Genomic DNA, 15,453 nt, shown 5'->3' with positions numbered 1-15,453 from the left:
TCAATGTATCCTCTGACGTCATCAAGCCCTCTCCAATGCTAATTGGCTAATGCAATGCCTCCACCTTCTTTCCTTCCCATTGATGTGTAAGTTGTGTTGTTGTTTTAATATGTGTGTGTGATTGTGATAGTGCAAGCTCAAAGCTCATGCTCTGCTTTGTTTAAACTATCTGCCTTGAGTTAATCAAACGCTTTGCGGCTTTTCAAGCTACCTTTACTTAGTATTTCTTCATTTAAATTTTATAGGAACTACATTGTGATGGCAAGCAACTCAGAGGAATCGCAACAGTCCATCGCTCAGAAAACATGGGAGCTGTCGAACAACATCAAAACAGTAAGCTCTGTCGATGAAATCTACAGATATGACCGAAAACAACAGCAAGATATCCTCTCAGCAAAACCATGGGACAAAGAGTAAGTGTTACACATGTTTTCATCTCTAACAAATAGCTATTTAAGTTTTCCCCTGTCTGGTGCCGATAACTTGTAGCGCTGCCATGAGGGAGGTGTAGTCCGAAAATGAGGAGAGAATTTCCCATAGCGTTTTTTCTTCGTAAGCACTGAATTCATCATAAGTCAAATTAAAAATGGGACCATTTAATTTGAATGACAATTTAGCCTATTGATCAAAAAGGATGGTTTGTGGCTCCAGAATCTTCCAATTTTATTCCTCTACTTACACACAAGGCTTCAGCCACAGGTTAGGTCCTGCTAGTCGTTGTCACGGCACTTTCATTAGGTAACTGATTGGAATTCAGATGACGGGTCCTTTTCATAACAGGTCAATCTCCACACCGGATTGATCATTCGAAATGTAAGCAAGTCGGATGGACAAGATTGGACTGACCAAAGGGAGTGGTATGATTGGTCCGCTGTTTCAATTGCGAAACCGGCAATCACATTGCAAGTAGTAACAGATTAGAGTTCACTTTAGGGAGGGAGGTTGAAGCAAAACATGAGGATCACTCTGAACTGAACACCTGCTTTCTTGATGACTACTGCAGTGCAAGGGGTAGCTGTCGAACAGCTAAATTTCAATTGAGGACACAGCTGTAATTACTTATATTATTTTGCATTTCATAGCCTTGCAAACCAAGACAAGGGCAGTTGAACTGGTGAAACCACACATCCATGCTCTAGGCTCTCAAATTTTTAGGGATCAAGGATGGGTGGAATCTGTTCCTGCAGATTCAGTTGATTGAGCTCACTGGAAATTTGTTGCCATTACTGGGATTTGAACCCACAACCTATTGACCTAGAATTAGATGCATTATTTTGTTATGACTTTTGAAGATCAGTGCACATTTACCCACATTTTTTCTTTAGTGTCATGCTCATCAGTATATCTCATTTTGTTCACTTCTCTAGGATCTTCTCTTTACATAGGTTCTCTTTTTTTATTTCAAAAATGATGAAGTGATAATTTAACAAATGATTTTTTGTGTGTGTGTGTTAACAGCCCTCATTTTTTCAAAGACATTAAAATATCTGCACTAGCATTGTTAAAGATGGTCATGCATGCCCGCTCCGGAGGTACTCTGGAGGTAATGGGCCTTTTGTTGGGAAAAGTTGACGCTAACACAATGATTGTGATGGATTCATTTGCTCTACCAGTCGAGGGAACGGAAACCCGCGTTAATGCTCAAGCTCAAGCCTATGAATACATGACTGCCTACATAGAAGCTGCAAAACAAGTAAGTTCTTTTAGCTCTGTCTATTCGGCCTTTATAGGCAACTGCATCAATTTGTTACTGTTTTTCAAACCCATTAAAAGAAGTTTAGTGGATGTTAATTTCTTTCTGATTTTAGAATTTTTGCTATCTTCATTTTCTTAAAAGTATTGTGAAAGCACTTTATTATATTATTTAAGCAGCTTAAATACCTCTTAAATATGTAAAACAAATAATCGAGTGATTAGCCAACATTACACCTTGCAAAAATGCAAGAATTCAAAAAAGGTTAATCAACCCATTATTGAGAAAATATAGATATGTGACCATAAAACTGTTTTACTATCTGTCTGTAATTAATATTATCCCTTATATGTCTGATTCTGCAGGTGGGTCGAATGGAGAATGCGATTGGATGGTACCATAGCCATCCAGGTTATGGATGTTGGTTGTCAGGTATTGATGTGTCAACACAGATGATGAATCAAAATTTTCAAGAACCTTTTGTAGCTATTGTCGTAGATCCAGTAAGAACTATTTCAGCAGGCAAGGTATGTCTTGGTGCCTTCAGAACTTATCCTAAAGGTTACAGGCCTGCTAACGAAGAGCCCTCAGAATATCAAACCATCCCATTGAACAAAATAGAGGATTTCGGAGTGCACTGTAAACAGTATTACTCCTTAGAAGTATCATACTTTAAGTCATCGCTAGACCGTAGGCTTTTAGACTCTTTATGGAATAAGTATTGGGTAAATACTTTAAGTTCATCTAGTTTATTAACCAATGCAAGCTACCTAACAGGTCAAATAATGGATCTCTCCGAAAAACTAGAGCGATCTGAGTCATCTTACAGATGTAGTTTCATGTTTGGTATCTCCGATTCTACTGAAAAAAAGGCTGAAGACCGATTAATGAAAGCAACTAAAGATAGTTGTAAAACTTCAGTTGAAATTATACATGGCCTCATGGCACAAATGATCAAGGACAGACTTTTTAACCAAATACAAACCAGCAATCTGTCATGAGCTTCATTTGAATGAGAACATATTTGTGTCACCTTAAATATGGTAGCTCAAGTAAAAGATTACAACTCTACTTTATTTTTTGTGTTATAACATGATAAATAAGACAGTAGCAACTAAATAAGTTTCTCTCAAATGTAGAATAATGTATATGTTTGTAAATAATGTAAAAAATCTATTGAAGTTGAAGTCTGGGCCTAACTCTTCATACCATTAAATCCAACTTTCTCACTTTTACATGCCTTTTTATACTGATTGAAATCACTCAACCTTTTATTTATACCAAAAAAGGAACTTTCACTAAATTACCCACCCTCCCGGCAAGAGGGGAGAAACAATATTGGTCCAACTACATTCAAACAATATTCTTAAAATATTACTTTGAAAGTAGAAATCTTGCTTCAACATTGTGAAGAAATATTGGGAGGGCATGGTTTTGACCAAAAAATGAAAACTTGAATCTATGTACTTGAACCAATTACGTAGCACTGTTTTGACTGACAGATGATTCAAAAAACTGCTGTCAATTCAACCTAACTCATTCGACGTGAATCTATTGAAAAATAAATAAGTCAACCGATCAACACCGATTCGATGGACAGTTGATTTTAAAAAATCAGTGTCCATTCAAATGATGTAAAGCGATCAATAATAAAAACGTGAACTGGTCAACGCAATTTAAACGATTCACGGCTTTGTCGATGATCCACGATTTTTTTATCGATTCCTAGACCTGTCCATCTATTCACAATTTCTCGATCGATTCGCGGATTTGTCGATCAATTCGCGGGTTTGCAGATCGATTCACGGGTTCGTTGATCGATTCGCGGGTTTGTCGATCGATTCACTGGTTCGTTGATCGATTCACGGGTTTGTCGATTGAATTGTGTTGATCGGGTCACGTTTTTGTTTTTCAATTGATATATGCTGATTGAATTGACACCGGGTTTTTAAATCAATTGTTGATTGATTCACGTTTTAATTTATTGATCAATTCATGTTAATGGAACAAAACCCTCCGAAAGTATTCCTATCAATTCACCGTGTGATATTTCATGAAATGTTACCACAATATTGCCACTATCATCACAGTCAGTGTCCAGCAACACTTATCCGAAACAAAAGCTGTAGAAGTACCCAGGACATAGTGAAAATAAAGATAGAGGCAAAACAAATCCCACCAACACTACTATTTTTGCATGTTCTTCCTGTAATATTGGTGCAACTTCTGTCAAGAATATTAATCACTTTCCACCTCATAAGTAATGGTTTTACCATGTCTATGCTAATTATATTAATCCATGTCTTCATGGAAAGTTTTCACAGGGCAGCAAATCGACTAGATGGAAGTTGCACAACTTATTGAGTGCTTTTGGAGAGAACTTGATGAAATTATTGTGAAGTGTCAGTATTGATACACACAATTTTTAATTTGATTTTTTGTAGAAAGTGCTTTTAAATGGGTCATTATTTACATTACCATTGTAAGGGAAGTATATTATCAGCTTATTGACAAGTTCATCTGTTAGGAAGGTCTCCATTTATTCTACATTTGAAAACAGCAGTGATAATGAAAGGCAGGAATAGAAAATCTAATCGATTAATAAAGTGAAACTTCAGAGCTAATTATGGGTGTTTTTTTTTCTGGGAAAAAATACTTTGTCTTTGTCATAAGTAAGTACAAATTAAATGCCATCAGCGAAATCCGCCTCTTAGTTGAGATTAAGATGGAAGATTGAATTTACCGAAAAATGGGAAAGTCCTGAGTGTAGTTGACACTCTTAGCTTGTAACGATCCGTAGCTATAAACAGGGGTGCCCTGCTGCCCTCTCTCACCATCACCTTAGGTTCGGTCATTCAGCGCTCTTGAGGGCATTGCATGTAAGAAGGTAGCACCTTCTGCTCCTGGTGGGAGATCAAACCTCAAATGGATTGGTCCCGGCCTTTCGTTCCAGGCTTTTCCAGACGCACTTTAGGGCAGTGAGAACGAATAGAGATTTGACCCCTTATACCGAAGGTCCCCTTGTTACCCTCAAGAGCTGAAGAGGGAGTCCCAACTTCAAAAATTAGTGTTCTTATCCAAATTTGAAATTAATTTATCCAAATCAGAAAGATCCGAAAATTTGAATGTATTTTGAAAATTTAAGAAGAATTCTACAGTGCCCCAGCGTGTTACTGAAAATCTATTCACCTTTTGCAAAATTTTTAGAGTAAATTTTTCACTTTTTCTTACGAAACAAGGTTTGCATGTGAATTCATATTGGTTTTTCACGGGTAACACGGGCCCCCTCCAGGGCCCGGGCCCCGGTACCAGGGACCCAGTATCCCCCCCTTGTAGCGGGCCTGCCTTCATGCACGCCGGGCTTGCCGATTTCCTTAGGAGGATTATATTTAAACAAGTGGTTAGAAATGGAAACAAAATAATATGAACTATGCAAAACGATTATTCCGATAACGGAACTTGGCTGTTTTGAAAACGCCTTCAAATGCGGCGTGATACCTTGCGCATTCCGGAGAGTTCAAGTAGTTGTATCATTGCGCCGTATGAATGTGACGGAAGATTTAAATGGAAATAGCATCCATGCACGCTGGGCGTGTCGATTTCCTTTGACATTTTTGCAGTGGTGAATGCATAGCTGAAGTGCGCTCCAGCTAGAATTGTATTTAGCAAATGGGTGGTTTTTCTAAGAGGATTGATAATAAACGAGTGGTACGGAATATAACAAAAGAAGATGAACTATGCAAAACGATAATCCAGGTATCGGAACTTAGCTAATTTGAAAACGCCTTCAAATGCGGCGTGATACCTCACGCATTTCGGAGAGTTCAAATAGTTGTATCATTGCGCCGTAAGAATGTGACGGAAGATTTAAGTGGATACAGCCTCCATGCACGCTTGGCGTGTCGATTTCCTCTGAAATTCTTGCAGTGGTGAACGTGAATGCATAGCTGAAGTGCGCTCCAGCTAGATTTGTATTTAGCAAATGGGTGGTTTTTCTAAGAGGATTAAAAATAAACGAGTGGTACGGAATATAACAAAAGAATATGAACTATATGCAAAACGATAATCCGTGTATCGGAACTTGGCTGATTTGAAAACGCCTTCAAATGCGGCGTGATACCTCACACATTCTGGAGGGTTAAAATAGTTGTATCATTGCGCCGTAAGAATGTGACGGAAGATTACAATTGAAATAGCCTTCATGCAGGCTGGCCTTTTCGTTTTCCGTTAACATTTTTGCAGTCATGAATGCGCTTAAGTGCGCTTTAACTAGAATTGTATTTAGCAAATGGTTGGCTTTTATAGGAGGATTATAATTAAACAAGTGGTTAGAAATGGAAACAAAATAATATGAACTATGCAAAACGATTATTCCGATAACGGAACTTGGCTGTTTTGAAAACGCCTTCAAATGCGGCGTGATACCTCACGCATTCCGGAGAGTTCAAATAGTTGTATCATTGCGCCGTAAGAATGTGACGGAAGATTTAAATGGAAATAGCCTTCTACTTCACGCGTTGCGCAATGCGTGAAGTATCCCTGTTAGGTTTGTAGGCGCCAGTGAGCCGCCGTTCCGCTTTGTGTTAGGCTCTAATATTTAATCTCGCGGAGACAGCGTTTTTCAACTCATGACTTTGAAATGTTTGCACACTCTGTATGGATTATTCTCATTTTAATTTATGAAAAAAAACATGTATTAAAGGAAAATATAATGTGTTTTTTGTAAATATTGAGGTGGTTCCGTATCAAACTTCATGATTTCCAAAGCACACGAATTTCTACACAATTTCTTATAGCCTTTCATAATCGATGGCGAAAAAGCAACAGCCAGGTGATAAAGTGTAAAGCCCGGCTTTAGGAACTTTAGCCCGGCTGCATAATTTTTTATCGCTTCGTATAGCCCGGCCGTATGATTTTCTCCGCATTCTACAGCTAGCTATATGATTTTCTGTAGCCTTCTTTAGCCGGATATAAGAATTCCTATGGTATTTTGAAACGCAGCTCTTATTGCCAATTTTTACCAGGGTAATTCTTCAAAACCTTTTTCGTACAAAGAGAGTACGCCACTAAAACCATGTTTCCAGACACTACCTCAATATTGTGGCGTGTATTTCCGTTGTAGCCTCTCTTCTTAAAACATCATTCACACTATCACTGCCGACTCTATACAGCCAGCACTCTCATGCCATCGTTGTCTTTTCCACCTTTCTATCATGGTGCTCCTCTCCTCAACGCTATCTTCTTCATGCCTAGCTGGGGAACGAGCTGTTTCATTTCCTTTAAGTAGTTGTGCTTTGATGAATAAGGCCAACATCGGGGAGAAGATCACCGGGTGGGCTGCGGGTGCGGGCCAACATGTAGGAGATTCATTTGCCAATTAATGGTTTTCAAATCCCTGTGCTCCTCCAATGTGTGCCAACTTTTGTAAGGTGTTGAGTTGGTCCTTTTTCTTTTCAGTCAGCGACCAACTTACGGCTTGAAGAAAAAAAAATGCCTCCTCTTCCCGCAAAGGAAGCAAGGAAGTAAGAATATTGTCCTTGCAGTCTGATGATTCTGTCGCGTTGTTTATTGCATCTGTGGCGGATAAGTTTGAATCGTATACTGTAGGTATTTGTTTTAAGGGAAGGGGGAAGGGTAGATTTTCAGCGTAAAATGCCTGACAGCTCTTCTTCGTCGTAAATTTTTCATCGGAGAAACATCTTGTACTCACATTTAGGGAAAAACTCGTGGCCAATAACGACAATAAGAAGATGTAGGTAAATAATGCATAGAGCCTCTTGAGATAATTGTCCACCAACGTTGTCGTATTCACTTTAATCTGCCATCAATGATTCGACGCTCGAAATTCTTGATAAGAGTAGGTAAAGTATACCTGGCTGGAGATGATGAATCTCCAAAGCCCTAGTCGAACAGTTAATTTACTTATTGAGAGGTAAAATTATGGGCGATTTGAGTCCTGATTATTTGTGAGTACCTACTTTCATTTCCTTAATCACTTTAGACCGCGTCCAATGCCCTTCATCCCTATTAGGTACACTTCTCTCGCCGTGGGGTTTTCCTTTCATCTTAATTTAATTTTTTTTTTTTTAAACCGTCAGTAGGTATTTTTCTCTGTTTCCAAGGAGCTGTTCCATGTAACTGTCCACGATATCAAGCGAAAGTGTGTAGGGGTGAGCGCGTGTTAGTGTAAAAATGTTGACTGACTAAAAATATTAGGTATACCAAGTTTCTCAAAAGTAACTATTATCATCCTGTAACTTTGTGTCTGTTCAGGTACAAGAGTTCTGGTTTGAACTTTTATTACATGTATCCTAGGATAACAGTTTTCGGAAATATTTCCATCCTCCAGCCTTTTCTTCGACGGTAACTCGCAATACTCAAACCATGCCTCCCCCCTCCCCGTCTTTGTGACTGATCGCTCAATTAGCCATTAACGTAGAGCATTTTTGACTGAAACTAAAAGTGTGTAGTTAGCACTGTTCCAAAATAACGGCCGGCTCGAATTTTTGACAATTTCAACTTAATCGGGCCACCATTTTGATTCGGTGATATAAGAACTTCCGATTTCCATCAGAAATATTCATTTTTCTCTTATTTTCAAATGATGTGCCTCTCGTCGTCCATAATTAGTAACCCTTTGATCAGCTCCTACAAATTAAAGTTTTGATTCCGATACTCCTTCACAAGTGATAAATCGTCTACAAATAATATAGATTGAAACTTTTGAACCAAAATCAGATGCACCCATTCACTGCCAATGCAAGATCATAACATGATAAAGTTAATATTACCAGTGTTTTCACTTGTCATTTGGAAATGGACATAGGTAGCTTGAAATGGTTGGTTTGTGCAGATTTATTTTTACGAGCCTCTGAAGAACGTGACACAAAATCGGATTTGTCATTGAAAATAATGAGTTTTTCCCATCTCAGTCCTCTTATATGAGGGGACGAGCCATGATCCCTCCAATAAAAATTCCCCGTCTTTTTACATTTAACAAAAGTTCAAATTAGAGCTATTAGTACCTTAGATGGGAAAAAAGTTATACAGTAATGATAGTCACCTACTTTTGATAAGACGGATATATAATCTGCAGGTATTTTGTGGTTCACACACTTACTTTTTGTTAGTTAAAAAATGAATGAGTGTGTCAGAGGATAAGGAAATGAGGTGGAATGGGGGAGCAATATAACGAACGAATGAGTACATACGTTGCCAATGAACTCGATGTTCAGTGTATGTGCAGGTGCTTGAGCCTCTCTATTAACGTGCACTGTCAGAGCTCCACCTCTGATAAGCAAAATAAACATTCTTCAAACTCGAGGTACCGCCTGCTCTTCTTACTTTCAGAAGGTGTTTAAAACCAGTCTGAGTAGTGGTGCTCAACGTAATGCAGTACTTATTCTATTGAAGACAGCCATACCTTTTCTTATTTGAGCGTGTCTCTACTGTGACGAGGAAGGAAGCCAGCATGAGTGCTCTACCCACTCTCCTTAATTTCTTTATCGTAGCATCTAATTTGCAGTACCTGCAATAAGTATTTAATCAGTCAAATCGCGGTCTTCGTCTTTTTCCCTTAAGTTTTTTTCTCTGTGACGGTCAAGTGTGTCCGGTTTGTCTTGTGCAGTCGCTTTATATTTAAACACTCGGATATCTGGATTTAAATCGTAGAATCACCTGAACTCACTAAACGGTTTGCGTTACTATAAGCATTTGCCTTTGACTGTCTTTCAATGCTTGAATTACGTTACTATATTTCGCCTAAATTCATATCGAGTCACCGCATTTATGCAGATTTTCGTTATGGTAAAATCACCTTTCGATGATTAAGGTTCCAAAAAAGTGTTCGAGAAGATGTGCTGGCAACCTTTGTTCGCTGGTTACTTGAAGTGCCCGCTTCATGCAGTCCACAAAAAACAATGAGTTTTCTTCTCTTTTTTTGCAAATCAAAAGACTGAAGCCGCGGAAGTGCTATCTGGCTTCTCATTCTGCGGGGATCATAATTATTACGACGGAGGTTTACACCATGTGGCCTCAGTCTAATTTTACGTATAGTTTTGATATGGAAGATGTAAACAACATCCTACCTTTTGACCAAAATCGAAGGTATGTTTTTATCTTCGTTCTTTAAATCACTTACTTTAGTTCTCTTTCCTTCATGTCTTTTTTGCAACTTCGGTAGGTACCTATAAGTTTGCCAGCGCCAAGAGTTGAAGTTACAGGGTTTTTTTTTTTTTTTTTTTTTTTTTTTTTTTTTTTTTTTTTTTTTTTTTTTTTTAACCTAAGTGTATTTATTTCAAAGAGCTTCTGATACTCTAACGATCAGCGAAAAATGACCCTTTGTGCTCTGCCAGCTTTTTTGCGACAGGTAGATGAGACTATTTTTTTCATTATTCAGAAATTGTTCGTTGCCGTAACTCAGATATTCACCAAGGCCTCCTAGGCACGTGGATACCTATTTCGTCTATAGACATGATTTCGACTGGGCGGCAATTTCTCATAAACTGCGTCGCCCATTAGGGTTTCATCAAAACAGGCAGGGAAAATTAATTACGTCAGCACTGGCTTTGTTGAATTTAATGGATTAATTTAGTGGCCACGTCATTCCAGCATTATGTTCTACCACAGTGACGCATCGGTTCCAGAAAAAGGTAAGTACCTACCTAACTTTCTCACTCTCTCGCTCCTCCTTGAGTCTTTTTAGTTCTCCTCTCAATATACTTAATTCTAAAATTCGCTTCATTAGCCTGTAACTATATGCAAAATTGTAAGACTGCAAATGTGACAAGCCCCCCCCCCCCTCCCTTTCAGTCCCTATTCGAACGTAGGTAAAGGATGCAATCCTAGTGCGGATGAACGGCATGGCACTCTTGAAAAGAACGTACATAGTGAGTACCTACTGCGCGAAATAGCCGTAGGTAGACTAAGTAGTCACGCATAGCGAGATTTAGATCCTTGTGTAGGTAATTGTGTATCCTCATGGAGGAGTTCCGTTTTTCAACGCGTCACTTTTATTACCAAAATTGAGAGTGCAGACTTTTAAAGGAAGTAAAGGTTCAATAGAGGGAATGGAATTCTCTGAGACCAAAGAATCTCCAAGGACAACAAAATGAGGATTTATAAGTCGGTTGTCAAACCTGTAATGACCTATGACAGTGAAGTGCGGCAGTTAATGAAGCGGATCCAAGAAATGCTCGAAGGTGACAGAGATGGATTTCTGGCGAAGATCGGCTGGAATCTTGAGGAGAGAACGTATCAGGAACGAACGTGTCCGAGAGATAATGGGCGGTAAAGGGACGATTGCGCACGATATCATGACCAAGCAGTTGGTATGGTATGGGCATGTGCAGAGAATGGCGGATTCCACGTTGCCGAGGAAGGTGTTGGAGTGGGTTCCTCCAGGTAGGCGTCGGATAGGGCGTCCAGCCAAATAGTGGGTAGAGGACATCCGTCAAGAGATGGAGAGATGCCAGCTTCCGGGGGATCTCTACCATGACAGATTTCTGTGGCGGGTGGGCGTCGCAGAGCGTAAAAGCGACTTACACATACATACAGACTGAAGTTGAATTCAGAGCTTCTCAGCTCCTTCGGCTTAAGATAAGAGCACTGAGCTATGATGTCCGTATCGAAGTTCCAGACTTCAGGTTCAGGTGCGGTATTACCACTGGAGATTGCCTCAGCAGTTGTAACTAGAGCACCTGTATTCGGGAGAGTATTGCCATCTCAATCATTCCCTGGTAAAAATTAGCGATAGGAGCTGCGTTTCAAAATACCATATAGGAGTTCCAATAGCCGACTGAGGAGGGCGATAGAAAATCATATAGCTGGCTGTAGAAAGTGGAAAAAATCATACGGCCGGGCTACACGAAGCGATAAAAAATGATACAGCCGGGCTATAGTTCGTGTCGCCGGGTTTTACACTTTATCGCCTGGCTGTTGCTTTTTCGCCATCGGCTATAAAGGGCTATAAGAAATTGTGTAGAAATTCTTGTGCTTTGTAAATCCTTAAGTTTGTACGGAATCACCTTAATATTTACAAAACGCACATTATATTTTCCTTTACTACATATTTTTTTTCATCAATTAGAATGAGAATAATCCATACAGAGTGTGCAAACATTTCAAAGTCATGAGTTGAAAAACGCTGTCTCCGCGAGATTAAATATTAGAGCCTAACACAAAGCGGAACGGCGGCTCACTGGCGCCTACAAACCTAACAGGGATACTTCACGCATTGCGCAATGCGTGAAGTATCCCTGTTAGGTTTGTAGGCGCCAGTGCGCGTTCAGCGCTGGCTGCCCGCCCGCCGCGCCGCGCCGCAGCATACCGCGGCGCTTGAAGCAACTATTTCACACCAGCAGTATTGCACAATATCGTAAGAAATTGAAGGCGCTCCAACATATTAGGAATGACAGGCATCCTTCAAAAGTACAAAGCTTTCCTCGCAAATTAAATCAAGATACTGCGGCCCAAAAAGAGAGTGGTAGTCCAAAAACTCACCAAGTCCTAGCATCCGTAACTAGTAACGTTTAGCATACACTTTATCGCCAGGCTGTTGCTAAATCGCCATCGGCTATAAAAGGCTATACGAAATTGTGTTGCCGGCTATAGAAGCTATACTATACTAGGGGGCTACGCCCCCTGGCCGCTACGCGGCCCAACCCCCTGAAGGCGCTCCGCGCCATCAATGGGCCGCTTCGCGGCCCTATTTTTACCCTCCTATCAGTGTTAGTTTTATTTTTCCCCTAAAAAATTACGACATGAGGTATACTTTAATTTTAAACTTTACTTAAAATTACTTTAAAATTAAAAGGATGCGTTTTGGAATGACTGCTTGATGAAACATTGCAGTAAAACAATGAACAATGATAGTCAGGTAATAAATAATATTTTATGAGGTGGGGAGCAAACCCACACCGAGTTTAGAATAGACGCATTCGACGTCTTAGACGACTCGGCCACCGCTCGATGTGACGCTCCCAGCGCGAATTTTGTGTAGATAAGTGTAGAGCTGATGCGCAGGCTACACAGCTACTGCGCAACCTCCTCGACCACTGCGCATCCTCATGCGCATAGCGGTAGCAGTGCCGGAGCATTCTGTAAACTCACCCACTTTTATAACGTGATTTTAAAAAAACCTGGGTCCTTTTTCCAAAATCTGATTACAGCGGGCTCATCTAGGGCCTATTACCTGTCGATTTACGCAAAAATCATGGAAATCGGCCCGGTAGAACGCTCAAACGAACTATGACAAAAAGTATACATTTACATTGTTTAAATGGGAGAATTCGCAACTTTACCACGTAATATAAAAAAACCTGGGCCATATTTTGAAAATCTGAAAAGAGTTGGCTTATCTAGAGACAATTGCCCGTCGATTGCCGCAAAAATCATGAAAATCGGCCCGGTAGAACGCTGGAACTAAGCGTCACCAGTTTCGCAAAATTAGGAGGTCTTGGAGCTTATAGTATAGAGATATTGGAAATCTTACAGCCGGCTGTAGGTCTATGGTATATTGGAACACAGATTCTACTGCCAATTTTTACCAGGCGGGTTTTACTACAATAAAAGTGTGCCGCTCTCTGATTGGTCGGCTATCATGGAACCCCAAAGTTGGACCGATGTAAAAAAAAACCCAGCCCCCCCCCCCCCCCTCGCTCCTAGTTTGGCTCAATGTAAACAAACAAGATGAAGACAAAGTTCTCCAAAGTTTTAGATGTGATAGAAATTTTTTATGATCAACTTCTAAATTGAGTTCGGATCGACCCATAATGGATATTTTTGCCGAAAATTAACCTTTGAGTGGGATTATTATTCATTTCTCAGCCGATAGTACGTATTCCTCTGGGTCGGGTTTGTTTACATTAGGCCAACTTTGGAGCTCCATGATAACCTAAAACTGATGAACCAATCAGAGAGCGGCACAGAGATGACAATACTCTTCCGTATACAGGTACTGTAGCTGTAACATTCTTTTTGGTCAGTTGAATGTCGACGAAGTTTTCCCCGTTATTCTCTGGTTGTTCAATGTGATTAAATGATGAATTGAATGCTTTGGTTTGCAGTGCAACTTGAAAGGAACTCTTAACCAAGATATTAACGTTTTTCGACGCGTAAATTCAAACTTCCCGCTCATTGAAATCGCCTTCTAAACAATAAATGTTTTGTGAGTCTTTGCATCATGAAAATATGGCAACCTCAATCTTGACGCTTCGGGTCAGCTATTGCATGTTGTCTACCAATTCGAACAACACGGGGTGGGGAAGAAACATCACTAACTTGATCGCGAAACTTGGCAATATAGTTTTTTGTAGTGCGCGATTTTAGAGTACCTGGACTCTAGAGTACCTACGCGATTTGATACCCAAGTATCATACTTTTGTTTTTTGGGAGCGGGAAATTGATATTTTTCGTAGCCAATGCTGAATTATGAGGTCACTATTTGTTTTGAAGCTTTTTTGGAGTCTATATTAGCCATTTTCGTGCGAAAACCGAAATTAATTCTATGTTTGAAATTTTGAAGAGGAACCACATAACAGAATGCCTCACCTAGAGTCCCTTTATACCCAGAGTTACGACAACTCACTTTTGGTTGGGCCAGGATTGGGCTGAAAGTGGCCTAAAAAAAAATCCAATTCTGATTGGTTCTCGGTCATGGAGGCCGAAACTAGTGCACCAAGATGGCGGTACCTCGAATGTGAACAAGAATAATGAAAATATTACCTAATTGTGGTTTATCAAGAGTAAATTGTTATTTCCATCGGTCTAAAATGAAAATAGATTAAGAAATTATTCACAAACCAATCTAATTTTCGTTTCAATTGATCAATTTGTTGATGTTGTTGTTTTTGTGTGACAGACATCGCAGGATTCCTGATCCTTATCCCTTAATATCGTTCGTTTGAGTGCACTAGTTTCGGCCTCCATGGCCAGCCAAGGTCGGCTGCCAGTCAGCTGATAATCGAGTTGTCGTTACTCTGGGTATAAATAGAGTCCCTTTATACCCAGAGTTAAGACAACTCACTTTTGGTTCGGCTGAAAGTGGCCTAAAAAAAAATCCAATTCTGATTGGTTCTCGCTCATGGAGGCCGAAACGAGTGCACCAAGATGGCGGTACCTCGAATGTGAACAAGAATAATGAAAATATCACCTAATTGTGGTTTATCAAGAGTAAATTGTCATTTCCATCGGTCCAAAATGAAAAGAGAATAAGAAATTATTCACAAACCAATCTCATTTTCTTTTTAATTGATCAATTTGTTGATGTTGTTGTTTTTGTGTGACAGACATCGCAGGATTCCTGATCCTTATCCCTCAATATCGTTCGTTTGGGTGCACTCGTTTCGGCCTCCATGGCCAGCCAAGGCCGGCTGTCAGTCAGCTGATAATCGAGTTGTCTTAACTCTGGGTATAAAGGGACTCTAGGTATAAAGGGACTCTAGCCTCACCCTTTAGTCCTTTACAGCATGCGAATTAATTTTGGAGAAATTAATTTTAACAAATTGATTTTATTGAAGAATTATGTTTTCACTTGCGATTAGAAAATGGCCGGTTGAAAGAGTAAATTAGTCTAAGAAGGTCTTCTTCAAAAGACCCCCAAATTCGACGCACCACTATCCCAAAACACAGCTGTCGATAGGTATTGGCGGTATTTGATTGGTGTACGTACTAAGTATGTACAGGATAGGTGAATGAACATAACTTAAGCAACCCCCTCCCCCCCCCTAACACTTCTCAAAATAAGTAACATATTTCCTCAT

The 15,453-nt window shown here is 39.8% G+C and overlaps 2 protein-coding genes across 3 annotated transcripts in view; both read left to right on the top strand.

The window, feature by feature from the left end:
* The first annotated feature begins 96 nt into the window (after window positions 1–96).
* Window positions 97–2,928, top strand: CSN5 (COP9 signalosome subunit 5). Its single transcript, XM_019060237.2, has 3 exons — window positions 97–413; window positions 1,459–1,693; window positions 2,059–2,928. Exons 1-3 carry the CDS (start codon window positions 259–261, stop codon window positions 2,692–2,694), a joined length of 1,026 nt encoding a protein of 341 aa, XP_018915782.1. The 5' UTR covers window positions 97–258; the 3' UTR covers window positions 2,695–2,928.
* Window positions 2,929–7,566: 4,638 nt separating this feature from the next.
* AP-1gamma (adaptor protein complex 1, gamma subunit) overlaps window positions 7,567–15,453 on the top strand; it is a 32,228-nt gene continuing 24,341 nt past the window's right edge. Inside the window, exon 1 of one of the 2 annotated variants that reach the window (XM_019060258.2) lies at window positions 7,567–7,659. In XM_019060258.2, the coding sequence (XP_018915803.2) occupies window positions 7,634–7,659 (26 nt within the window). In that variant the 5' untranslated portion in view covers window positions 7,567–7,633. Of the gene's footprint in view, window positions 7,660–9,072; window positions 9,800–15,453 lie in introns of those variants that run through there. The other variant, XM_019060257.2, reaches the window with a different exon arrangement.

This window comes from Bemisia tabaci, chromosome 1 (genome assembly GCF_918797505.1).
Source record: "Bemisia tabaci chromosome 1, PGI_BMITA_v3".
Classification (NCBI taxonomy): Eukaryota; Metazoa; Arthropoda; class Insecta; order Hemiptera; family Aleyrodidae; genus Bemisia; species Bemisia tabaci.
The sequence above is the reverse complement of the archived record's forward strand: the minus strand, read 5'-3'. Positions and strand labels throughout refer to the sequence as shown.